Source organism: Rhea pennata, chromosome 36, assembly GCF_028389875.1.
Source record: "Rhea pennata isolate bPtePen1 chromosome 36, bPtePen1.pri, whole genome shotgun sequence".
In the NCBI taxonomy this organism is placed as follows: Eukaryota; Metazoa; Chordata; class Aves; order Rheiformes; family Rheidae; genus Rhea; species Rhea pennata.
Genome location: NC_084698.1, coordinates 24,560 through 49,678, shown reverse-complemented (window position 1 = coordinate 49,678; position 25,119 = coordinate 24,560). Strand labels below are relative to the sequence as shown.

General features: G+C 66.2%; 4 protein-coding genes across 12 annotated transcripts; all 4 read left to right on the top strand.

The window, feature by feature from the left end:
- Positions 1–235: 235 nt before the first annotated feature.
- NECTIN2 (nectin cell adhesion molecule 2) lies at positions 236–8,172 on the top strand. The gene is made up of 8 exons (XM_062598727.1): positions 236–377; positions 2,789–3,139; positions 3,450–3,743; positions 3,999–4,116; positions 4,577–4,725; positions 6,779–6,920; positions 7,661–7,724; positions 7,845–8,172. The coding sequence occupies exons 1-8, from the start codon at positions 326–328 to the stop codon at positions 8,076–8,078; spliced, it is 1,404 nt and encodes a 467-aa protein (XP_062454711.1). The 5' UTR covers positions 236–325; the 3' UTR covers positions 8,079–8,172.
- Positions 8,173–12,626: 4,454 nt separating this feature from the next.
- TOMM40 (translocase of outer mitochondrial membrane 40) lies at positions 12,627–16,847 on the top strand. 2 transcript variants are annotated; one of them, XM_062598725.1, is made up of 10 exons: positions 12,627–12,698; positions 13,530–13,753; positions 14,351–14,418; positions 14,866–14,958; positions 15,282–15,383; positions 15,476–15,581; positions 15,659–15,781; positions 15,853–15,929; positions 16,012–16,114; positions 16,471–16,847. In XM_062598725.1, exons 2-10 carry the CDS (start codon positions 13,549–13,551, stop codon positions 16,608–16,610), a joined length of 1,017 nt encoding a protein of 338 aa, XP_062454709.1. In that variant the 5' UTR covers positions 12,627–12,698; positions 13,530–13,548; the 3' UTR covers positions 16,611–16,847. The 2 variants fall into 2 exon arrangements, with proteins under 2 accessions (XP_062454709.1, XP_062454710.1); XM_062598726.1 differs by lacking the exon at positions 12,627–12,698 and adding an exon at positions 12,738–12,754.
- Positions 16,848–18,036: 1,189 nt separating this feature from the next.
- On the top strand, positions 18,037–20,203 carry APOE (apolipoprotein E). The gene is made up of 4 exons (XM_062598744.1): positions 18,037–18,230; positions 18,504–18,560; positions 19,057–19,204; positions 19,587–20,203. Exons 2-4 carry the CDS (start codon positions 18,518–18,520, stop codon positions 20,140–20,142), a joined length of 747 nt encoding a protein of 248 aa, XP_062454728.1. The 5' UTR covers positions 18,037–18,230; positions 18,504–18,517; the 3' UTR covers positions 20,143–20,203.
- Positions 20,204–21,473: 1,270 nt separating this feature from the next.
- Positions 21,474–24,891, top strand: APOC2 (apolipoprotein C2). Of its 8 annotated transcripts, none has more exons than XM_062598733.1 (5): positions 21,474–21,651; positions 22,448–22,472; positions 23,509–23,762; positions 23,986–24,118; positions 24,760–24,891. In XM_062598733.1, exons 3-5 carry the CDS (start codon positions 23,573–23,575, stop codon positions 24,848–24,850), a joined length of 414 nt encoding a protein of 137 aa, XP_062454717.1. In that variant the 5' UTR covers positions 21,474–21,651; positions 22,448–22,472; positions 23,509–23,572; the 3' UTR covers positions 24,851–24,891. The 8 variants fall into 8 exon arrangements, with proteins under 8 accessions (XP_062454717.1, XP_062454722.1, XP_062454720.1 ...); XM_062598738.1 differs by lacking the exon at positions 23,509–23,762 and adding an exon at positions 24,526–24,676 and having other exon boundaries at positions 21,475–21,651; XM_062598736.1 differs by lacking the exons at positions 22,448–22,472; positions 23,509–23,762 and adding an exon at positions 24,526–24,676 and having other exon boundaries at positions 21,476–21,651.
- The last annotated feature ends 228 nt before the right edge of the window (positions 24,892–25,119 follow it).

Genomic DNA, 25,119 nt, shown 5'->3' with positions numbered 1-25,119 from the left:
TACCAGGCAGGGGGCGGGGCGTGTAGAGGTGGGGGCGGGGCCGAGCAGTAGTCCAGGTGGTGCAGGGCGCCCGGGGGGTGGGGCCGGTCCTCGGCGGTACCTGCCGAGGGAACGGGACCGGGACGGGGGGCGGGGCCGGCACCTGCCGGGGGCGGGGCTGGCTGCTCCGGGGGCGGGGCGGCGCTTGGGGGCGGGGCGGGCGGGGGCGGTACCTGGCGGCAGGGGCGGGACGGCGCCAGGCAGAGCGGGGCGGGCGCGGGGGCAGCGGAGCCGGGGCCGAGCCCGGCCGAACCAGGCCGAGCCGGCCGAGTCGCCGCCGCCGTCCATGGGCGCCCCCGGCGCGGCCGCCCTGCTGCTGCTGGGCTGCCTGCTGCACGGTAAGGACACCGGGGCGCCCCGGGACCCCCAACCCCAGGGCACCGGGAGCCCCGGAACGCCCTGGAGCCCCTCGGGGCACCGGGACCCCCCTGGACCCCCCGGGCTCCCCTGAGCCCCCACCAGGGCACCGAGACTCCCCCCCCTTGACCCCAGGACCCAGCACCTCCAGGGCATCCCCGGCCCGGGTTCCCCCGGGCCCCCCCGGGGGGGCCCGGGCCCGGCCCGGCCCGGCCCGCCCCCCCCGGTCCGCTCCCAAGATGGCCGAGGCCGCGCCGGGACCTGTTTTCCTGGCGCAGCGCCGGGCGGGGGAGGGGCGGCCCCGGGATCGGGACCGGGACCTCCCCCCGCAGGGACCTCCCGGGATCGGGAACCAACCTCCCCCCCGGGACACCGGGATCAGGGAACTGGGGTCCGGATCGGGAACCGGGGACTCCCCCCCTCCAAGGACGCTCTGGGATCCGGGACTGGGAATCACCCCCTCCCCCCCGGGATCCTCCAGGATCTGAGACCCCCCCCCTCCAGGCTCCAGGATACCGGGATCTGGGAGTGCCCCCCTGCCCCCAGATCCGGGATCCTCCCAGACACCAGGAATCCCTGCGATCAGGGATCTGGGAGTGGAATGCTGACCGCCCCCCCCCCCCCGGGCTCCGGGGCACCAGAGACCTTCGGGGTCCAGGATTGGGACCCACCTGCACTCCAGGGCCCCCTGATCCCTCTGTCTGCCCCCACCACCTGCGAGGCACCAGCTGAACCCCTGGGAATGGCGGGGGGCACACACGTGTGTGTTGCAACCCATGTGTGCTGCACACATGTGCACGTCACTGCCTGTGTGCAGCACACGTGTGTGCCAGGCCCCCATGCACAGGCTCCTGCCGGCCCCCACAGCACTGGCGGCGGTGGCTCCTTTTGTTTTGGGGCCACGGCGGCACCAGCGTCGGGTGCATTTCCGGCAGCACTGGTGGCACTGCAGCACAGCTTGCACGGGCAGCGCACACCTCGCACACCCACTTGCACGCCTGGGTGCCGGCGATGCACTGGCCCCGGGTGGCCCGGATGCCTGGGCCCCCAGCTGATGCCCACAGGCCTGGCTGAGCACAAGGGTCCCAGGCATGCGAGGGACCCAGGCGTCCGAGCCCCCACGCCCCCATCACTCATGCCTTGCGCCCGGGCTGACGGCAACCACTGCGCTGCCATCGCCGTCGCTTCCCATTAGCGCTAGGACTCCGCACAGCCCAGGGGGGCTGCGCCTGGCACGCTTGCATGGGGGATGCATGCTCAGCCGGTGCACACACGCACGGGCTGTGTGCGCTTGGGTGCACGCTCGCACAGGGGTGCAGGCTCGGCCAGTGCATTCTCACAGGGGCTTTGCACACTTGGATGTGCACTTGCATGGGGGCCACACGCTCAGCCAGTGCGCACGTGCACATGCTGTACGTGCTTGGGTGCATGATTGCATGGGGGGCGCACACTCAGCCAGTGCACACTCACAAGGGCTGTGCTCATTTGGGTCCATTCTCACGTGAGGTGTGCATGCTCAGCCAGTGCACGCTCACACACACTGTGCATGTTTGGGCACATGCATGCTCACATGGACTGCACACTTGAGTGCATACTCGGCTGGTGCATACTGAGTGGGTGCATGCTCACGTACACGTGCAGGCTGTTCACACTTGGGTGCATGCATGGGCTGTGCACGCTCAATGGGTGCACACTTGTGCACAGATGTGCACACTTAAGCACACTCGCATGGGGTTGCATTTATGGGCTGTGCATGCTGGCACGGAGGGCACACAGGCTATACATGCTTGGCAGGTGCACACTTGCATGGGCGTGCAGGCATGTGCCATGCATGCTCAGCAGTGCACACTTGCTCCGGGGGTGCAAGTATTAACTGTGCACTCTTCAACTGTTCACGTTTGGGCACCTGCTGGCATGGGGGGCACACACGAGCTGGGCACACTCGGCAGTGCAAGCTCACGCAGGGGCCACATGTGGGTGCTGCATGCTTGTGCAAGGCCCCAGGAGGGATAGGCGCCTCTGCCACCACGGCACGCGTGTCCGTGTGTCCGCATCCATGTGCCTGCGTGGCCCAAGCGTGCCCATCCCTGGGCGCTCAGCCCGCCTGGATGCCTGGTTCCCGGAGACCCTGGCTGTTGAGTCTTCGGGCGCCTGGGTCCCCCAGTCAGCTGGGCCCCTGAGAACCTTGTTATTGGGTCTCCCAGATACCTGGGCTCCTGGATATCTGGATCCCTGATACCTGGGTCCCTGGAAGTCCTTCTTGTGGGGTTACTGGAGGCCTGGGCCCTGGGCCCCCAAAGTCCCTGGCCATTGGCCCCCCGGACGCCTGGGCCTCTGGCTGCCCAGGCCCCGGACGCCATTGCGCTGACAATGCGGGGGCCCTGTCCCGCAGGGGCCAGCGGGCAGCGGGTGACGGTGCAGGAGGAGGTGGTGGCGCTGGTGGGCGAGGACGCGGTGCTGCCCTGCGTGCTGGCCACCGCCGGCCCCGACCTCAAGGTGAGCCAGGTGACGTGGGAGCGGGCCGGCCGCGGCGGGCGGCAGAACGTGGCGGTGCTGCACCCGCGCCTGGCGCCCAGCTTCCCCGGCGGCGGCGGTGGGCGCCTGCGCTTCCAGGGCCGCTCGCTGCAGGACGCGACGCTGCTGCTGGGGCCGCTGCGCCTCGCCGACCAGGGTGTCTACACCTGCGAGTTCGCCACCTACCCTGACGGCAACCAGGGTGCCAGTACCCGCCTGCTTGTGCTGGGTGAGCCCCGATGCCTGGGCCCCTCCGCGGCGGGGGGAAAGGCAGGGGGAGCCGGGCACCGGGGTCCTTGGCCATGGGTGGGGGCAAGCCCAGATGCCTGGGCCTCTCTGTGGCAGGGGTAACGGCAGGGGCAGCTGGACTTCTGGGCCCCTCAGCCATGTGGTGGGGGTGGGGCAAGCCTGGACGCCTGGGCCCCTCTGCTTGGTGGGTGAGGGGGGTGAGCCCGGATGTCTGTGCCTTTCTCTCACTGGGCGGGGACATGGAGTCCGGACGCCAGGACCCCACCAACATGACCACCCGGCATCCACAGCCAAGCCGGAGAATCACGTGGCCGCGCAGGAGGTGGCAACCGGCAGCGTCCCCACGCCGGTGGCCACCTGCACGGCGGCTGGCGGCCACCCAGCCGCTAACATCTCCTGGGAGTCGCCGGTGCCGGGGACCGCAGAGGCCTCGGCCGAGGTGGCCGCCGATGGTGCCGTCACCGTCACCAGCCGCTTCAGCATTGTGCCGACACCGGCAGCCGATGGGCAGCGCCTGACCTGCGTTGTCAGCCACCCCAGCCTGCCGCGGCCCCAGAGCCTCCCCGTCACCCTCTCCGTGCTGTGTGAGTGCCGCGTGTGAGGCAACCGGGGGCCCAGACGCTTGGGCTCCTCCTGTACTGGGGGGGGGGTGATGGAGGGGAAGGACAGGGACCCAGACGCCTGCCCCCCCCTTGCTGGGGGGCTACAGAGGGGAGCAGATGGGGACGCGGACGCCTGAGCCCTCCCTGACCCCCACGCGGGACATGGGGCTGTAGTGCCTAATTGGGGGGCCCAGACGCCTGGGCCCGCCAGGGGTGACGCTGTGCCTGGCCCCCCAGACCCCCCTGTGGCCTCCATCAGCGGCTACGACCACAACTGGTACCTGCGGCGGCGTGGGGCTGTGCTGCACTGCGACGCCCTGGGCAACCCCGCACCCACCACCTTCGCCTGGAGCACGTGAGTCCACCGCGCCCGGATGCCGGGGCCCCGCGCTGGAATGGCGCCTGACTGGTTTCCCTGCCCTGGCCGGTCCCGCCCTGTGCTACAGGAGCACAAGTGTGTGCACAAGCGTGTGCAATAGGGGGTCCCAGCAGTGTCCTACGGAAAGGGGATCCATCCTGTGCACACGAGCGTGTGCATGAGTGTACATCAGTACATGCAATGCTGCAGGGCCCCAGGGAAAGTGGCTCCCTCTTTTCCCCCACCCGATGCATGTGAGTGTGCACCAGTGTGCGCAATGCTGCAGAGCCCCAGGGAAAGTGGCTCCCCCTTTTCCCCTACCCTGCACACCAGCGCATGTGCACAAGTGTGCAACAATGAGCCCTGAGGAGGTGGGCTCCCTCCCTCACCCCGCTCATGCATGCGCACGCAAGCTGCGGAGCCAGGGACACAGGGGCCCGCTGACGGCCACTGCCAGGTCGTCGGGGCCACTGCCGCCCTCAGCGGAGGCACAGGGCAGCCGACTGCTGGTGCACACGGTGGATCTGCTGGTCAACACCACCTTCATCTGCCGCGCATCCAACGCCCTGGGCAGCACCGCCGCCCGACAGCCTGTCCTGGTGCTCGGTGAGGGCCGGGGCCGGGGGTCACGGTGTGCGTGGAGCGGGGACACGTGGGGGTCGCGGTGTGTGCGGAGCGGGGACACAGCATGCACAGAGTAGGGACGTGTGGGATCCAGCATGTGCAGAGCGAGGAAGCCCAGGGGAACGTGCTGTGCGTGGAGCAGGGTTGCACGGGAAGTGGAGTGCGCAGAGGTGGACACACATGGGACGTAATGTGCACAGATCAGGGACATGTGGGGTCCGGCATGCACAGAGTGCAGCATGCACGGAGTAGGGGTGCAGACGGGATCTGGTGTATGCGGAGGAGGGATGCACAGGGGGATGCAGTGTGAGCAGAGTGGAGACATGCAGAATCTGGCGTGCATGGAGGGGGACGCATGTGGGTCGTCAGGCCAGGACCCGTCGTGTGGGGGGGGAGCCACGTCCCATGGTGCCAGGCTAGGAGCTGCCGTGTTGGGGGGACTGGACCCAGCGTGCGCGTGCAGGGCCGTGTACAGTGCTCAGGAACCCCTTGTGCACAGGGGATTTGTGTATGGTAACGGGGGGGCTGGACCCGTCGTGTTGAGGGGCTGCCACGCACAAGGCGGGGAGACGTGTCACATGAGGGACTCTGTGTTGCACAGGAGGAGGTTCTGCGACACACGAGGGGTGGCCGTGTCACAGGAGGGGAGGTTGTGCGTCAGATGAGGGGCTTCGCATTGCATGAGGGGGGAAGCTATGTCACACGTGGGGCTCCGTTTCGCACGCAGGGAGGCTCCGTGTCACACGTCAGGCTCTGTTGCACGCGGGGAAGCTCTGTGTTGCACATGGGGCTTTGTGTCGCTCAGGGGGGGAAGCCGTGTTGCGTGAGGGGCTCTGCTGTGTCGCATGCGGGACAGCGCAGCGCTGAGCGGCTCCACGGCCCCGCAGAGCACCCGATGCACCGGGGGGGGGCCTAGAGGGGCAGCAGCAGCAGCCGGGGGGGCAGCAGCAGCCGCCGGGGCCCTGGCGCTGCTGGTGGCAGCTGGCAGCCAGCTGCTCCGGTGCCGCTGCCCCCCCAGCACCGGCGGCCCCGCGCGGCCGCAGGAGGAGGAGGAGGAGGAAGAGCAGCTGGGCGAGGGGGGTCCGATGCTGCAGCTGGACCTCCGTGACGGCGATGGCAATGATGACAATGACATGGAGTCGCAGCGTGACGGCTCCCTCATCTGCCGCACCGCCGTCTATGTCTGAGTGGGGGGATGCGGTGGGGGCCCCATGCAAGGATGCTGTGCCAGGTGCGGGGACCAGTGGGGACGCGGCATCCCCAGGGTCGTCAGCACCAGAGTGGTGCCTCAGCTCATCGTGCTGTGGGGGCCCCATGGGTCCCGTGGGGTGACCATGGGCGCCATGGGGCGCCGTGAGTCTCATGCATCCCGTGGGGTGTGTGAGTGGCCATGGGTCCGTTGAGTCCCTGTGGGTCGCCAGCCCATTGCTGCACTCAGCGAGGAGGGTGTCTCTGTATTGGGTCATCGCCACCAGCGCCGAATAAAGTGATTTTCCCCTGCTGCCCCACTCCCGGCTCTGCCCCATTGAGGGGCCGGGACCTCCGTGCTGTGGGGCTGGGAGGAGGTTGGCCCCAGTCATCGTGCAGTGCACAGGGTTGTGCAATGGCACGGGGTTGGGCCATGCATGAGCTCGCGCAATGCGCAGCATCGTGGCATGCGTGGGGCTGTGCAACACGTGGGGTCGTGCAAGGTGTGAGTGACCTGGGGGGTTGTGCAATGCACGGGCTCGTGCAGTGCGCACAGTCGTGCAATGTGCAGGGCTGTGCAACACGCCGGGTTGTGCAATGGTGCAGGGTCGGGCCATGCACAGGGTGCGCAATGCGTGGGGTCGTGCAATACACGGGGACGCATCATAGGTCAGTGCCGTAGGTCGGAGTCAGCACCACGGTTCGGGGTCAGGGTCAGTGCTGTGGATTGAGATCAGCACCGTGGGTTGGAGTCAGGGCCGTGGGTTGGGGTTAGCGCCGTGAGTCGGGGTTGGTGCTGTGGGTCAGTGCCATGAGTCTGACGCTCGCCCCCCCCCCCCCCCCCCAGCGCAGCCGCGGACAGACGGGGCCGGTGCCACCGGCGGCATCATCGGTGCCATTGTGGCTGGAGTCGTGGCTGCAGCCGTGGTGGCTACTGGAGCTGCCATCTGCCGCCGGCAGCGCAAGAACCGCCGGGCGCACGGGGACGAGTGAGTGTGGGACCGGATGGGGTGGGAAGGGGAAGGGGATGGGGATGGGGACGAGGAGTGAGTGCGGGACTGGATGAGGGCGGGAAGGGGAAGGAGATGGGGGTGTGGATGGGGACGGGGACAAGTGAGTGCGGGACTGGATGGGAATGGGGACAGGATGGAGACGGGGACGAGGAGTGAGTGCAGGACTGGATGAGGACGGGAAGGGGAAGGAGACGGGGATGTGGATGGGGACGGGGACGAGGAGTGTGGGACTGGATGGGAATGGGGACGGGATGGGGACGAGGAGTGACTGCAGGACTGGATGGGGATGGGGACGGGGAGTGAGTGCGGGACTGGATGAGGACGGGAAGGGGAAGGAGACGGGGATGGGGACGGGGACGAGGAGTGTAGGACTGGATGGGAATGGGGACGGGATGGGGACGAGGAGTGACTGCAGGACTGGATGGGGATGGGGACGGGGAGTGAGTGCGGGACTGGATGAGGACGGGAAGGGGAAGGAGACGGGGATGGGGACGGGGACGAGGAGTGTAGGACTGGATGGGAATGGGGACGGGATGGGGACAGGGACGAGGAGTGAGTGCAGGACTGGATAGGGACGGGGACAGGATGGGATGTGGATGGGACGGGATGGGGATGGGGATGGGGACAGGGAGGGGATGGGATGAGGATGGGGTTAAGGAGGGACATGGGGGCAGCCCCTGTGCTGGGCCCCACCACAATCCCTGTCTCGCCCCCAGCCTCGACGAGCCCCCTCCATACAAGCCACCCCCCCCCCACGAGAAGGTGCAGGAGCCACCATGGGTAAGTGCTGGCCACAGGCCCGGGGAGGGGCGCATCCCGGACGCCGGGCCCCCCGGATGCCGGGCCCCCCCAGATGCCGGGGCCCCGTGCCGCCCCCCCATCCCTGCCCGCTCCCTGCAGGCCACCGAGCGCCAGCTCCTGCCACTGCAGCCGCTCAACGTGGAGCCGCCAGCCGAGGCCAGAGGGATTCTGGCGTCTGGGCGGGTGCCCCCACGGTACCACGAGCTGCCAACGGCCGAGGAGCCGGACAGGGACGAGGACGGGGACGGGGATGGGGACGGCAGCTACGTGGAGCAGCTGAACCCGCTGTACGACACGCCGGGCTTCGTCATGTCGCCTGCGGTGTATGTCTGAGCCGCCCCGAACCTGGGGGGCTGGGAGCACCCCGAACCCATGGCCGGTCCTGGTCCCATGGCTGCTCCAGGCTCTGCGGCCGGTCCTGGCCCCACAGCTGCTCCAGGCCCCACAGCTGCTCCAGGCCCCATGGCCAGTCCTGGCTCCACAGCTGCTCCAGGCCCCACAGCCAGTCCTGGCCCCACAGCCGCTCCGTTCACCATGGCCAGTCCTGGCCCCATGGCTCCTCCAGGCCCTACAGCCGGTCCTGGCCCCACAGCCGCTCCAGGCCCCATGGCTGGTCCTGGCCCTATGGCTGCTCCAGGCCCCACGGTGAGGAGCACCCTGGCTTGCTGGACCCCAACAGTGCCACCAGGCCGGGTCACAGATGGCACCTGGTCGTGGGGCTGGGTCAGGGCAGGGCCTGGGATAGGTTTAGGGTCAGACCTGGTGATTCCAGGCCGGATTTGGGGTCAGATCCAAGGATTTTGGGCCAGGTTGGGGCTGGGGCCACCTCTGCTCTTGCAGTTGCTCCCAATAAAGCATCTGGGACACCAGTGCGAGACACCTCCCTGATTGGCTGGGGACCCTATGGGCGCTATAGGTGTGGGAGGGGCATAACAGTCCCTGTAGGGCTATTATGGGAGGGGACCCTATAGACACACTACAGAGCTAAGGTCCTCTATGGGCACTTCATAGGTCCAGGGGGGTCCCTATAGACACCCTATAGGGCCATAGGAGTCCCTACAGATGCTCCATAGAGCCAGGAAGGTCCCCTATAAACTTCCTGTAGGGTTGGGGGGGTAGACCCATAGAGTGGGTAAGGTGGGAAAGGACCTCTGGAGAGGGTCCAGTCCAACCCCCCTGCTCCGCAGGGTCACCTGGAGCACAGTAGACAGGGTGGCAGCCAGGCGGGCTTTGACTCGCTCCAGAGAAGGAGACTCCGCCACCTCTCCAGGCAACCTGCTCCAGGGCGCTGCCACTCTCACGGGGAGGAAATTCCCCCTCACGGTCAGGCGGAACTTCCCGTGCTCCAATTTCTGCCCATTGCCTCTTGTCCTGTCGCACGGGGCAACTGGAAAGAGTCTGTCCTCGTCCCCTTGACCTGAAGGGACCTGAGCCCTGAAGGGAGGGCCTTTCCGGTACTTGTACACATCGATAAGATCCCCCCTCAGTCTGCGCTCCCCCAGGCTGAAGAGGCCCAGCTCTCGCAGCCGTTCCTCATGGGGCAGATGCTCCAGCCCTCGGATCATCTTCGCAGCCCTACGCTGGACCCTCTCCACTAGCTCCATGTCTCTCTTGTCCTGGGGAGCCCAGAACTGGATGCAGTACTCGAGATGAGGCCTCCCCAGGGCTGAGCAGAGGGGCAGGATCACCCCCCCCCCCTCGACCTGCTGGCAGCACTCTTCCCAATGCAGCCCAGAAGACCATTGGCCTTCTTGGCCACAAGGGCACATTGCTGGCTCGTGGTCAACCTGTCATCCACGAGCACTCCCAGGTCCTGCTCTGCAGAGCTGCTCTCCAGCAGGTCAGCCCCCAGCCTGGACTGGTGCCTGGGGTTATTTTTCCCTAGGCGCAGGACTCTGCACTTGCCCTTGTTGAACCTCAGGAGGTTCCTCTCTGCCAAGCTTTCCAGCCTGCCCAGCTCTCTCTGAATGGCAGCACAGCCCTCGGGTGTGTCAGCCACTCCTCCCAGCTTGGGGTCATCAGCAAACTTGCTGAGGAGGCACTCTGTCCCCTCATCCAGGTCATTGAGGAAGTTGAACAGGTTGGGAGCCCGTACTGAGCCCTGGGGAACGCCACTAGCCACAGGCCTCCAACTAGACTCCATGCCACTGATGACAATGCTCTGAGCTCTGCCCTTCAGCCAGTTCTCAGTCCACCTCACTGTCCACTTGTCTAATCCACACTTCCTGAGCTTGCCTAGGAGGATGTTATGGGAGACAGTGTCAAAAGCCTTACTGTAGTCAAGGTACACGACATCCACTGCTCTTCCCTTCAACTACTCAGCCAGTCATTCCATCACAGAAGGCTATCAGATTGGTCAAGCAGGATTTCCCCTTGGTGAATCCATGCTGGCAACTCCTGATCACCTTCTTTTCCTTCATATGTCTGGAGAGGACATCCAGAATGAGCTGTTCCATCACCTTTCCAGGGATGGAGGTGAGGCTGACCAGCCTAAAGTTGCCCGAGTTCTCCTTCTTGCCCTTCTGAAGACTGGAGTGACATTGGCCTTCCTCCAGTCCTCGGGCACCTCTCCTGTTCTCCATGACTTTTCAATGATGATGGAGAGCAGCCTGGCAACAACATCTACCAGCTCCCTCAGTACCCATGGGAGCATCCCATCTGGGCCCATGGATTTGTGGATGTCTAGCCTGCCCAGAAGGTCTCTAATCCTATCCTCCTCAACCAAAGGAAAGTCTTCCTTTCTCCAGAGCTTCTCCTTTACATTCAGGCTCTGGAATTCTTGAGGGCTGCCCTTAGTGGTGACGACTGAAGCAAAGAAGGCATTCAGTAATTCTGCCTTCTCTGTAGCCTTTGTCACCAGGGCCCCCGCCCCATTCAGTAGCGGGCCCACATTTTCCCTAGTCTGCCTCTCGCTACTGATTTATTTGAAGAAGCCCTTCCTGTCGTCCTAAATGTCCCCTGCCAGACTCAATTCCAACTGGGCCTTAGCCTTCCTCACCGCATCTCTACATACTCTGACTGCATTCCTATGTGATGTTTGAATACTAGCCAGCTCTCCTGGACCCCCACCCCCTTCCTTCTAGGGCCTTAACCCATCAGATTCATCCAAGTTGGTCTCTGAAGAGCCCAAAGTCCGCTCTCCGGAAGTCTGGGGTTGCAATCCTGCTTGTTGCCTTACTTCTTTCCTGCAGGATCCTGAACTCCACCATCTCATGGTCACTGCAGCCAAGGCTGCCCCCAACTCTCACATTTCCAACCAGTCCCTCTCTGTTGGTAAGGACAAGGACACCCAGGACACCCTTCCTCATAGGCTTCTCCTCCATTTGTGACAAGAAGTTATCATCAATGCATTGCAAGAACCTCCTGGACTGTTTGTGCCTAGCTGTGTAGTCCCTCCAGCAGATATCAGGGTGGTTGAAGTTCCCCAGGAGAACCAGGGTCTGTGATTGTGAGGCTCCTTCCAGCTGTCTGTGGAAGGCCTCATTGACTTCCTCTTCCTGGTCAGGTGGCCTGTAGTAGATACCCACAACAGTGTCCCCCACCATGTTAGCCTGCCCTTTGATCTTCACCCATAAGCTCTCGACTACCTGCTCCTCCACCCCTAGGCAGAGCTCAATGCATTCCAGTTGCTCTCTCACATAAAGAGCAACTCCACTACCTCGCCTTCCTGGGCTGCCTTTCCTAACAAGCATGTTGCCGTCCACAACACCATTCCAGTCATGCAAGCTGTCCCACCACATCTCTGTAATTGCAATGAGCTCATGACCCGGTGACCTCACACAGATCTCTAGTTCCTCCTGTTTGTTCCTCATGCCAGAGGGGTCCCTATAGACACCCCAAAGGTCCAGGGGGTTCCCTATGGACACTCCATAGGGCTGAGGGGGCTCCTATAGATACCCTACAGGGTCAAGGGTCCCTGTAGATGCCCCATAGGGCTGGAGGGGGTCCCTATAGACACCCCATAGAGTTGAGGGACCCTATACCCACCCTGTAGGGTCAGAGGAGCCTCTATAGATGCCCCATAAGGTTGAGAGCCCCCATAGACACCCCATAGGGCTAGAGGGTCCCCACAAATGTCCCATAGACACCCCCATAGGCTTGATGAGGGTCCCCGTAGACCCCCCCATATGGTCGAGTGGCATCCCCATAGATGCCCCCATAGATGCCCCATAGGGCTGGGGGGGGGCTCCTCAGAAACACCCCAAAGAGTTGAGTGGGGTCTCCATAGATGCCCCATAGGGTTGAAGGTCCCCATCGGTGCCTCACAGATGCCCCATAGGGCCGAGGCGGGGCTCCATAGACGCCCCGTAGGGTTGAGGGTCCCCATAGGTGCCCCATTTGCGCCCCATAGGGGCGAGGCGGGGCGGGGCGGGGCGGGGCCCCACCCGGCCGTTGCCATGGGGAGAGGCGCCCTCTGGGGGCGGAGGCCGCTCCTCCACCGCCCCAAGATGGCGGCGCCCGGGCGGCCCTCTGGCCCCGACGCCCTTGCTGTCTCTATGGCCGCGAGGCACGCGCCGGCGCCCTGACCTTGCGCGCCTCGCAACCGAACCTGCTGCAGGCGCCTGCGCCGTCCCGCCCCGGAACCGCTGGCCAATGGGAGCAGGGCAGCCGCGAGAGGGGGCGGAGCTCTGTCAAACAATAGCCAGTAGCAATGCAGAACCGGAAATTGGGGCGGAGCCTGGCTCCCCAAAAAGCCTCTGCAGGGGGTGGGGCTCGTAGAGACGACAGCCAATAGAGGCCCGGCAGCGGCCGGAAGGGGCGGGCCAGCAGAGCGCCGCGGCGCAGGCGGGCAACGGCCTCCCGAAAGTGGGAGGTGCTCCTCCAATAGCGGCGCGCGGCGGGCCGAGGGGGGCGGAGTGGGCGCCGCATTGGCCAATAGACTCGCGGGGGCGGGGCGGAGAAAGCAGGCGGGTTCGGGTGTGCCCCGGCTCCTAGCGCCGCTGCCGCTGCCGCGTGAGTGCGGCGTGGGGGGGGAGGTGGCGAGATGTCGCGACAGGCGGCGGGGGGAGGTGGGGGCAGAGCTGGGGCAGCGGGGGTGCTGGGAGCGCGGCCCGTGGGGAGGCAGTGGGGTTGGAGTGAGGCCCTGGGGGCGGTTATGGGGCTAGAGCGAGTCGCTGGGACGATTGTGGGGCTGGAGCAAGGCCCTGGGGCGGTTATGGGGCTGGAACGGGCAGTTATTGAGTGGGAGCGGGGCCCAGGACATTTATGGGGCTGGAGCAAGAACCCGGGGGTGGTTATGGGGTTGGAGTAGCACCCTGGGGGCAATTATGGGGCTGGAGCGGGGCCCTGGGGGTGGTTATGGGGCTGGAGCAGGGCTCTGGGGGTGGTTACGGGGCTGGAGCGAGGCTCTTGCCCTGTTATGAGCCTGGAGCGGAGCCCTGGGGCAGTTATGGGACTGGAGTGAGGCCCTGGAGGTGGTTATGGGGCTGAAGCAAAGCCATGGGGGTGGTTATAGGGGGGAGTGGGGCTCCGAGGTGGTAATGGGGCTGGAATGGGGCCCTAAGGTTGGTTATGGGGTGGGAGCAGGGCCCTGGGGCAGTTAAGAGGGCTGGAGTGGGGCCCAGGAGGGGTGGTTATGGGGCTGGAACAGGGCCCTGGGGCTGTTATGAGGTGAGAGCGGGCCCCTGAGGCCATTACGAGACTGGAGAGGGGCTATGGGGCAGTTATGGGGCTGTAGCGGGGCCTGGGGTGGTTACGGGAGGCAGTTCTGGGGGGCGGGGACAGCCATGGGGCAGGGGCAGTTCTGGGGGCAGTTGCAGGAGCCACTCCATTGCTGTCCCACAGCCGCCACCCCACAGCCACCATGGGGAACGCGCTGGCCGCCGGCTCCCCACCGCCCCCTGGCCCTGGGCTGCTGCCAGCACCCCCAGGGCTGCCACTGCCCCCCAGCAGTGCCCCCCAGCGCCCCACAGCTCTGCCCCATGGCACCGCCGCCACACCCCCCAGCACCGCCACGGAGCCGCTCCCCAACCCTGGCACCTTTGAGGAGTGCCACCGCCGCTGCAAAGGTGGGGATATGGGGGGCATGGGGGGGGGGACAGCAGTGCCCCATGGCACCCCACGGCACTGCCTCCTGCCCTACAATGCTGCCCTATGGTGCTGCCCAACCCTGGCACCTTTGAGGAGTGCCACCACCACTGCAAAGGTGGGGACGTGGAGGGCACGGGGAGGGGGGAACAGCAGTGCCCCATGGCACCCCACGGCATTGCCCCATAGCACTGCCTAGCCTCAGCACCACCACCACTGCAAAGGTGGGGACGTAGGGGGACGCAGGTGACGTTAGTGCCCCGCAGCCCCGCATTGTGCCCCATAGCGCCCCGTGGTCCTGTTCTGTGACCTGTGGGCCCACAGCCCTGCCCTGTGCCCGCTGTGCACCCCAAAGTCCCAATTTACACCCCATCGCACTGCTCTGTGCCCCACGGCACCCCACAATCCTGTCATGCACCCACTCTGCATCCCATGGCCCCACAGTCCTACTTCGTGCCCCATGGCCCCATGCTGCCCCCACCATCCTCCACAGCCCTGCGCTGTGCCCCATGGCCGTGCCACTCCACGGGGTAGTGCCGTGGGGCAGTGCTGTGGGGCTGATGCCGCGTTCCCCGCAGAGTTGTTCCCGGTGCAGATGGAGGGCGTGAAGCTGACGGTCAACAAGGGGCTCAGCAACCACTTCCAGGTGGGGCCAGCGCCGCGGGGATGTTGGGGACAGGGGCACGTCCTGCACTGGCCACCTGTCTCCATGGCGTGGGGGACATGGGGACGTTGGGGACGGGGACGCATCTTGTGCTGGCTGCCCATCCCCTTGGCATTGGGGCTGGGGGATGTTGGGGACAGGGACACATCGTGTGTTCCCCACCTATCCCCGTGGCTGGGGGGCCACAGGGACGCGTCCTGCACTGGCCGCCTGTCCCCATTGCGTGGGGGCCGGGGGATGCGGGGGTGTTGGGGACAGTGGGTATGGGGGCCATGTCCTGCGCTGGCCACCCGTCGCCGTGGCGTGGGGGACGTGGAGATGTTTGGGACAGGGACGCGTCCTGCACTGGCTGTCCGTCCCGATGGTGTCGGGGCCGGGGGACACGGGGACATCGGGGCCGGGCACGCATCCTGCGCTGGCCGCCCCCAGGTGAACCACACTGTGGCGCTCAGCACCGTTGGCGACTCCAACTACCACTTTGGGGCCACCTACGTGGGCACCAAGCAACTCAGCCCCACTGAGGTGAGTGTGGGGTGGCTGGGGGGTGGCTGGGGGAGCTCCTTCCCGTGCCCCTATGTCCCCACATCCCCCATCCCTGTGTCCCCACGTCCTTGTGCCCCTGCATCCGCCATCCCTGTGTCCCCTTGTCCCCCATGTCCTTGTGTTTCTGTGTCCCCATGTCCCCCTTTTTGTTTCCCCGTTCCCGTGCCCCTGTGTCTCCACATCTCCCATGTCCCTGCGTCCCCATGTCCCTGCGTCCCATGTCTCTGCATCCCCCTGTCCTGCATCCCCCTGTCCTGCATCCCCGCGTCCTCCCATTCCACATCCGTGTGTCCCCCTTCCAGGCCTTCCCGGTGCTGGTCGGTGACATGGACAACAGCGGCAGCCTCAACGCCCAGGTCATCCACCAGCTCACGGGGCGCCTCCGCTCCAAGGTGGCTTTCCAGGTGGGTCTGGGTGCTGAGGGGGCGGCACACAGGGGGTCTGTGGCAGCCCCCCACCCACCGCGGCCTCATGTCTCCCCTCTGTGTCTCTGCAGACGCAGCAGGCCAAATTCGTGAACTGGCAGGTGGACGGCGAGTACCGGGGCGATGACTTCACGGCCGCTGTGACGCTGGGCAACCCCGACGTGCTGGTGGGCTCAGGTGAGATGCGGCCGGGCCCTGAGTGCTGCCGCCGCCCATGCGCCCCTCACCTCCGTCCCCTCCGTCCCCTCCCACAGGCATCCTGGTGGCCCACTACCTGCAGAGCGTGACGCCGGCCCTGGCGCTGGGCGGCGAGCTGGTCTACCACCGCCGGCCGGGGGAGGAGGGCACCGTCGTCTCCTTGGCCGGGAGATACACAGGTACGGGGGACCTGGGGACATGGGGATGCAGCGGCCAAGTGGCAATGCTTAGCTCTGCCACCACCCCACAGCGCCCAACTGGATCGGGACCCTGACGGTGGGGCAGGCGGGAGCCCACGCTACCTACTACCACAAGGCCAACGAGCAGGTAGGGCCGGCGTGGGGCTGGTGGGAGGGGCCGGGGCCGAAGCGTCCCACCGGAGTGCCGCCTCCCACCGTCCCTCCCGCAGCTCCAGGTGGGCGTCGAGTTTGAGGCCAGCACCCGCATGCAGGACACCAGCGTCTCCTTTGGCTACCAGCTTGACCTGCCTAAGGCCAACTTGCTCTTCAGAGGTGGGCACCAGCCCCGTAGTGGCCACTGCAGCCCCATAGCAGCCCTGATGTCCCTATGGCATCCCCATGAAGTCCCCCATACCGCCTTCACAGCATCCTCTGTGGTGTCCCTGATGTCCCCACAGTGTCCCTGATGTCCCCCATCACATCCCCAAAGCATCCCCATGGCATTTCCCGCATTCCCATGATGTCCTCCATGGCGTCCCCCACAATGCTCCCCACGGCATTCCTGATGTCCCCTATGGCATCCCCCATGACATTCCTACAGTGTTCCCCACGGTGTTCCCTGCAATGTGCCTGATGTGCCCCGTGGCGTCCCTGTGCCGTGTCCCCCATGTCCCCGCTCTGCCCCGCAGGCTCGGTGGACAGTAACTGGGTCGTGGGCGCCGTGCTGGAGAAGAAGCTGCTGCCACTGCCACTGACGTTGGCCATGGGCGCCTTCCTCAACCACCGCAAGAACAAGTTCCAGTGCGGCTTTGGCCTCACCATCGGCTAGAGCTGCCTCCTCCTCCTCCTTGTTCTCTTCCTCCTGCTGCTGCTCCTGCTGCTGCTGCTCCTGGCCTGGCCCCAGCATCAGAGCCGTCTGCTCCCGCCGGCCCCGGGGGCGCCTGGCCGCAGCGCGTGGGGCGGGAGGCGCTGCCGGAGGGGCCGGACCCCCGCTCCCGCCCCGCGGGGGGCAGCCGCAGCCCCGTGCTGCCCCCCGCATCCTGCCGAATAAACAGCCGGCAGCGGGCCCGCGCCTTTGTCCGTCCATCCGTCCGCCCCTCCGGCCCCCTCGTGTCCCCCCCCGTGCGGCCCCAGTGCCAGCGTTGGCCACACGCCCGGCCCAGGCTGCCCGGAGGTGACCCTGGTGCGCTGGGAGCGCCGGCACCGGCAGGGAAAGGGGAAGTGCTAGCAGCTGCGGGGAGGCTGTCTGGGAACGCTGAGGCACCCGGCACTGTCCTGCCTGGGGACGCCAGGGCCCCTGGCCCAGCCTGGAGACATCGGGGCCCCCAGCACCAGCCTGACCGGCCCCAGGACGCCAGGGCCCCTGACCTGGCCCAGGGACATCAGGGCCCCCAGCACTGGCCCGACCGGCCCCTGGACCCATGACCTGGCCTGGGGACATCAGGGCCCCCAGCACCAGCCTGACCAGCCCCAGGACGCCGGGGCCCCTGACCTGGCCCGGGGACATCAGGGTCCCCAGCACCGGCCCGACCGGCCCCAGGACGCTGGGGCCCCTGACCTGGCCTGGGGACATCAGGGCCCCTAGCAGCAGCCTGACTGGCCCCAGGACACCGGGGCCCCGAGCTGCCCTGGCTCTGGGCCACTGCCCCTGGGCTTGGCGGCGGCAAACAAAGCGGCACTGCTGTGATGCCCCGGCCAGTGTGGTGCCCCGGCCAGTGTGGTGCCCCGGCCAGTCGGAGCCCCGCTGCTGCTGCTGGCATCGCAGCTGGGTCAAACGGCCCCAAAACAGCCCCAAAATGGTTGCATGGTGCAAAGCAGCCCCAAGCAGCTTCACAGGCCCCCAAAGCAGCGCTGCGGCCGGGTCACTGGTCCCCAGCCCAGTGGTGAGGAGCCATGGGGTGGGATGGGACAGGGTTTACGGGGTTTCTCCTTGTGGCCCTGGGGACAGGGACAGGTTTGGGGACACAGCCGGTGGCAATCTCAGCTCTGGGTACGGGGCAGGAGCCCAGGTGCCTGCAGTGTTCCTGTCCCCACGGCACAGACAGGGACACGGCAGGACACGTCCCCGCAGACACCTGGACTTTCCCCTCACTGCCAACATAATTCCCAGGATGGGGCTGCACCGGGGATGGGGCCACAATGGGGACAGGGATGCGCCAGTGATGGGGATGGGGATGGGGATGTGATGGGGTCAGTGACCTGATGGGGATGGCAGCTGCTGGGGAAACACACTGCCTGGAGGGGGAGCAGGGAATTTTTCTGCTGTGGGGTTTTTTTGCCTGCGCCGCGTCCCCGCCCTGTCCCGTGTCCCCGTCGCGTGTGACGGCGGCCGCGGGGCGGGGGGACCTTTGCCCCAGCGCCAGGGTATTTACAGCTCTGCGCAGAGCTGCCAGTGCTGACACTGACGCTGACACCGTCCCTGAGCACCGCTGGCCCCGACGCCCTGCAGGTGCCAGGATGGGGCAGGTTTGGGGATGGGGGAGGCAGTTTCAGGGTAATTGGGGGGAGAAAAGAGGCAGTTTTGGGGACAGAAGAGGCAGGTTTGGGGCTGGGCAGACAGGGGATGAGGTAGTTTTGGGGCCAGGGAGGGCTGTTTGGGGGCAGGGCAGATGGGGGAACCAGGCAGTTTTAGGGCCCAGGAAGGTTTAGGCTGTAACGGGGGGGAGGGTATTTTTGCCCTGTTTTGCCCCGTTTGGCCCTGTTTTACCCTTGTCCACCCCAGGTGAAGGCGCCGTCATGAAGCTCTGGGTTGCGCTGCTGGGAGCCACCCTGCTTGCAGGTGAGCACCAAGCCCTGTGCCAATACCCCTGGGGCGAATCCCCATGCAAATCCCCCCCCCCCCCCAGGGTGAATCCCTGTGCAAACACCTTCCTGGGGCGAATTCCCTATGCAAATCCCCTCTGCCCCCCACCCCAGCCAATCCCCCCCAAGCAGAGTGAATCCCCCTGTAAATACCCCCGGGGCAATTCCTCTTGCAAATACTAACCTGGGGTAAATCCCCATGCAAATACCTGCTCGAAGGTGAATCCCCATGCAACCCCCCCCACCCCCCCCCCCCCGGACAAATCCCCGTGCAAATCCACTCTGCCCAGAGCAAATCCCCATGCAACTACTCCTCTGGTATGAATCTCTCATGCAAATACCCCCCCACCCCGAGCAAATCCCTGTGAAAATACCCATACATGCGTGAAGGGTGGCGGCAGGTGGCTGGGGCCCATGTGTGCACGCACACGCGTGCACCAGGGGCCGGGACCCATGGGACAGGGATGCCACAGGCTGTGGGGCCGAGCTGGGCCCTGAGGAGCCGCGGGCCGGCTGGGAAGCGGCTGTCGACGCCTTCTGGGAGTACGTGGCCCAGCTGGGGCATGCGGTGGAGAACGGCACTGTGCGTGTGAAGAGCGCCCAGATTGGCCGCAAGCTTGAGTGAGTGCGGGGCACCAGTGCTGCGCGGGGGACAGGGCTGCATTGCACCGCGGGAGTGCGTGGGGGGCTGCGTTGCACCCGAGGGAGGGTGCAGGGGCTGCATTGTACCCCGGGGAGGGGCACAGGGGTGGCATTGCACTAGAGGCAGATGCATGGGCTGTGTTGTACCCCGGGGTGGGGGGCACAGGGGTGGCATTGCACTAGAGGCAGATGCAGGGGCTGCGTTGTACCCCGGGGTGGGGGGCACAGGGGTGGCATTGCACTAGAGGCAGATGCAGGGGCTGCGTTGCACCCCGGGGGGGGGCGGGCACAGGGGCTGTGTTGCACCCAAAGGGGGCTGCGCTGCGGCCCCAGTGCTAGTGTGCATCCCTCCCCCTGGCAGCGGCCTCATCGCGGAGACCATGGCAGAGCTGGAGGCGCAGGCGGTGGAGCTGCAGGCCCAGCTGGGCCCTGGTGGCGAGGCCAGCGTGGGGCTGCAGCGCGACGTGGAGGAGCTAGGTGGGCGGCTGCGGGCTGAGATGGCGGAGGCACGGGGCCGGGTGGCGCAGTACGGCGCCGAGGCACAGGCCGTGCTGCAGCAGGGCGCTGAGGACCTGCGTGGCCGCCTGGCCGCCTACACCCGCAAGCTACGCAAGCGCCTGGCCAAGGACACCGAGGAGCTGCGGAGCCGCCTGGCCGCCGCCGCCAGCAAGGTGCAGGCGCGGGTGGCGGAGCGGGCGGCAGCACTGCGCCAGGGGTTGCCGCCGCTGCGGGCGGCCCCTCGGCTGGCAGCGCTGGGGCAGGTGCTTGGCGAGCAGGGCCTCCGGGTGCAGCAGGGGCTGCAGGAGGCGGTGCAGGAGCTGCGGGCCTCGCTGGATGGTGCCGTGCAGGGGCTGCGGAGCTGGCTGGCTGCGCTGCTGCCCAACGTGCCGCTGCTGCTCGACGGCCCCAAGCCTTGAGCAACCCCGCATTGTGCGTGAGCTGCCCCCTCCCCTTCACTAATAAACTGCTTTGGGCATCGCTGGCGCTTGCAAGTCTGCTGCGTGGGTTTGCGATGCCGGTGCAACCGGGCACCTGGCCAGTGGGCTTCGAGGGCACCACGACCAACTGCAGAGTCAGGGAATGCCGCATGTGCATCAAACTCAGAGCAATCTGCGATGCCACAACTGGCTGCAAAGGTCAGCACTGCAGCTTGTGCACTGCAGCCAGCTGCAAAGCTCAGCACCATGATGGGCTGCAAAATGAGGTACCGCAGCTCATGCACTGCCACTGGTGCAATCCACAATGTCACGATGGGCTGCAAAGCCTGGTGCTGCGCCCCTGTGCCGCATCCCTGCCTGCCTGTGTCCCATCCTGGCAGCAGCCCAGCCCAGCGGCTCCAGGCCTTGACAGTGCTTGCTGCAGCGGTCCTGGTGGCATGGTGTGCTGGGGCTGGGGCTGTGCTGGGCCTTGGGAGGATGCTAGTCTGGGGCTGGGATGGGCCACAGGCAGGTGCCCAGTGCATAGGAGTGGGTGTAATGTATAGAGTGGGAGTGCAATGCATCAGGGGGATACGATGGACAGAGTGGGTGTACAATGCATGAGAGGTGTGCGCAATGCATGGGGGTGTGCAATGCAGCGAATGCATGTGCACGGGTGTGCAGTACACCTAGGAGTACAACACAGAGTGGGGAGGGGCATGCAATGCACAGTATGGGTGTGCAATGCATGGTGTGGGTGGGCATGGTATGCAGGGGACATGCAACACTGTGTGTGTGTGTGTGTGTGCGCGCGCGCGCACGTGTGCAGTGCACGGCCGGGGGTGGGAGGTCATGCAATGCTCAGGGTGTGTGTGCAACGCTGGGGGGAGCACAGCACTCACGGAGGACGTGTGTGTGCAATGCACGAGGCGTGCACAATGTATTGCGTTTGTGCAATGCTCAAGGGGCCTGCGAGCTAGAGCCTTTGTGCGTGCAATGTGCTTGTGCAACGCCGGGGGAGGGAGTACCCCCCCCCAGCCCCAGGTCCCGGTGTGTGTGTGGGGGGGTGTTTCGCAAGCAGCGGGGCCGCGGCAGGAAATGCGGCGGGCAGTGGCCGGGGTGGGGGGGGGAGGCGCGGCGCGGGGTCACTCTCGGGCGTCTCCGCAAGGGCCCCGACGGCGCGGGGGTCCTGCCGCGCGCCCCCGGCCTGGCCCCGCCCCTCGCTCCGGCCACGCCCCCAGCGTGGGGTTCCTGCCGCGCGCCCCCGGCCTGGCCCCGCCCCTCGCTCCGGCCCCGCCCCCAGCGCGGGGTCACTCGCGGTCGCGGCGACCCCCCCCCCCCCGCCCTCCTGCAGCCGCAGCCGGGCCGGAGCTCCCCGGGCCGGGCCGCAGGGCGGAGGGGGGGGGCCCGGGGAGCTCGGGAGGGCGGTGGCGGCAGCGGCCGTTTGTACCCGCGCGGCCGCGGGCGGCTCCAGCACGGCTGCAGCGACCGCGGCGGAGCGCTAGGCCGGTGAGTGCAGGGCAGGGGGGGTCCGCGGGTCCGCAGTGGGGGCCCTGCACCTGGGGGTGCCTTATGGGGGATGTTGCACCGAAGGGTCCCCGTGGCGGGGGGGGGGCCTGCACGGGGGGAGGGCCTTGTGCTTGAGGGGTTCTTGCACAATGGGAGTCCCGGGGTGTGTGTGGGGGTGTCCCATGCCGGGGGGCCCTTGTGCCTCGGGTCCCATCCTGTTCCGCGGCCCCGCCAGTGGCTCCCGTTGGGGACGATGTGGCCCTGGCGATTGTGATCCTGGGGGGCGGTATTGGGGACCTCTGGGGGCCTCTTGGCTGTTGGGGCATCCAGGATGTCTAGGAGGGGTCTGGGACCATTGAGAGTGTTGGGGTGGTCCGGGGCCGTCGGTGGTTCCGGGGCCGGTTGGAGCCAGGCCGCTCCCCTCCAAGGTGTGTGTGGCGGGGATTCTGCAGCAGCTGCAGGGGCTCCTGGTCTAGGTGTGAGCCTCGGGCCCCGAAGCAGAGCTGCCTTCGCCCAGCAGTGCAGCAGCTACCTTGGCACCATGGCCCAGGGGCGCGCGGCCGCCCTGGGAGTGGGGGCTACTGCGGGTAGCTGCAGTGGGACAGATTAATGCATGTGATTGCAGTGGGGCAGGTTGCAATGGGGCAGGTTTGTGCATGTGGTTGCAGTGGGGCAATTGCAGCAGGCTGGTGCAGCAGTGCATTGCTCAGCCCTTCCCAGGGGGCTCTTACTGGGTGTAGGGGGAGGGACTGGTGCTGTGGGTCATGGCCCCCCCTCACCCTCCCCTTGTCCCCAGGAGCTGGCTGAGGGCTCAGATGGAGGTGCTGAAGCAGAAGTTGCAGGAGATATTTGGCAAGGAGTCGGGGGCTGCCCAGCCCCCACCCCCCGCAGCTGTTCATTAAAGGCCACAGTGCCCACACGCCCACACCACCTCCGGCTCCCACTTGGCTCCATCATTGGTGCCATTTCTGCTAGCGGCTGCGCAGGGTTGGGCGCTGGAGCCGGCCAAACCCCTCGGGGGATGTGTGTGAGTGTGCAGGCCTGCAAGCAGGCACATGTGTACCAGTGTGAATGTGCAGATGAGCAGAAGTGCGTGCATGAGTGTGCAGGCTTCCAGGTGTGTCTACATGTGTGTGTGTGCATGTGAGCATGCAGGCATGCATGTGTATGTGCACAGGAGTGTGTGGAGTTGAACCTGCAGATGTGCATGTGTGAATGAGCCTGTAGGCATGCACATATGTGTGCACATGAGCCTACAGGCGTGTGCATGCACATGAGTGAGTGTGTGCACGTGAGCATGCTGGCATCTACATGTCTGCGTGCACGTGAGCATGCGGGCATCTGCATGTCTGTGCACGTGAGTGTGCAGGCCTCCACGTGACCGTGCGAGCCCATGCCTGCCTGGGAGCATGTCAACACCTCCAGCAGCACGGCAGCAGCTGATTCCCGCTTGCAAACATTGCAACAGCCACGGCCTCATGCCCAGCCCAGGGGCAAACAGACCTTTGGCTCGAACAGGGCTGGGGGGATGTGGGGCAGCGCTGGGGGGGAGGGGGAATGGTGGGAGACCCCTGCACTGCTCTGGGGCCCTGGACATGTGCTGTGTGCTCACGTGTGCATGTGCACAGCACTGTGCGCACATGTGCTCACATTTGCACGTGCCTGTGCATGGGGGTGGTGCACATGGGTGCTCACAGTTGCAGCAAGTGTGCGCTGACTCGCCTTGCAAGCACGGTTGCCCAGGCCCTGTGTCTGTGCATATGTGTGTGCATGCGTGTGCAGCTGCTCCACGGCTGCATGCCCCAGCTCTGCTGGGCTCCCGGGGCTGCAGTGTCTGAGTGCCGGCGCTGGGGCTAGGTGCCCCATCCAGGTGGTGGAGCCAGGCGATGTGTTCCGGGGGCCGCCACCGTTGCCTGAGGCCATGGTACTCTGGGTGCTCCGACGGTCAGGGCGGTCAGGGCCGCCGTGGCTCGGCTCTATTTGCCCGGACTTCGCCCGGGCGCCAGGGGCCGAGCTGCCGCGCCGCCCCGTGATCTGGCCCCATAAAGCATCTGCGGGGCCAGATCACGGGCTGGATCGCGGGCTGGAGCGAGGGAGCCGCCGGCAGGAGTGTGAGTCCCGGGACAGGGACAAGGAAGGGAGGGGATGGGATGGGACAGGGACAAGGAGAGGAGGGGATGGGATGGGACGGGAGGGGGACAGGGATGGGATGGGGATGGGACAGGGACAAGGAGGGGATAGGGACTGAATGGGGACTGGGATGGAGACGAGGAAGGGACGGGATGGGACAGGGACAGACGGAGCTGGGTCCCCACTCTGCTCTTGCTGTGGCAGGTTCTTGTCCACATTCCCAAGCGGAGCCGAGTGGAGCTGAGCTGAGGGCGGCCCCGGGCCCAGCACCTCGGAAGCATGGCCAGGACGGACGCCCGGGCGATGGCAGCAGCGCTGCTGCTGCTGCTCTGCGCAGGTGAGCGGTGCCCGCTTGGCCCCGGGGTGCCATCCGGCCCTGCATCGCTCCCTGCGTGGCCAAGGCCCGCGGAGCCACCTTCCCGCAAGTGCTTGCAGGCTTTGTGCACGTGAGCATTCATGCACATGTGCATGCATGCAATCATGAGTATGTGCATGTGTGCACCCAACATGCATGCATGTGTGATTCTGAGTGCGTGTGCACATGTGTATGCACATGTGCACAGACACGTGTCTGTGTGTATGCATGCATATGGACATGCCTTTGTGTGTGTATGTGCATATGTGGCTGTGTGCATGCACTTGTGCATATGTGCCTGCATGCATCTGTGCATATGCAAGCATGCGCCTGCCTGCCTGTATGCGTGAGCACGCGTTCGCCCTCCCGCTCAGCCTTCCCGCCCTTAGCAGAGGCTGCCAGCCACCGCCTGCAGCAGCGAGACACCGCAGACCCATCACAGCTGCAGACCAAGGCCACAGGCTACCTGGCACAGGCCAGCTCCATCGCCCAGGGCTGGCTGGAGAAGATCAGCGTCCCCATGGTGCAGGAGAAAATCAGGTGGGGCGGCAGGGCTGGGGCGGGGGTGGCAAGGGTGCTGGCTGTGCCAGCGCCACAGGGTCACCTGGCTGCCTCCCCCACAGGGACGCCTACAGCAAGGGCTCGGAGGCAGTGTTGACCTACACGGGGATCCTCACGGACCAACTCTACCACTGGTGGTGTGGGGAGCAGTGACCCCCCACGCCTGAGTCCTAATAAAGCCAAGGTGCCGCCACCGCCTGCGCCAGGCGCCTGCATCCGCCACGCGTGCCATGGCTCCGCCGCCACTGTCGGGCTCTGGCCTGCTGGCTGGGAAACCCACTCAGCTCCAGGTGGGGAGCAGGTGGCACCTGTGTCCGCTTGTGTGCATCATGCAGCGTGTGTGTGCCCACCTGTGCACCACGTGGTGTGCGTGTGCCCATCCAAGTGCACCACGTGGCATATCTGTGTCTGTCCATGTCCAC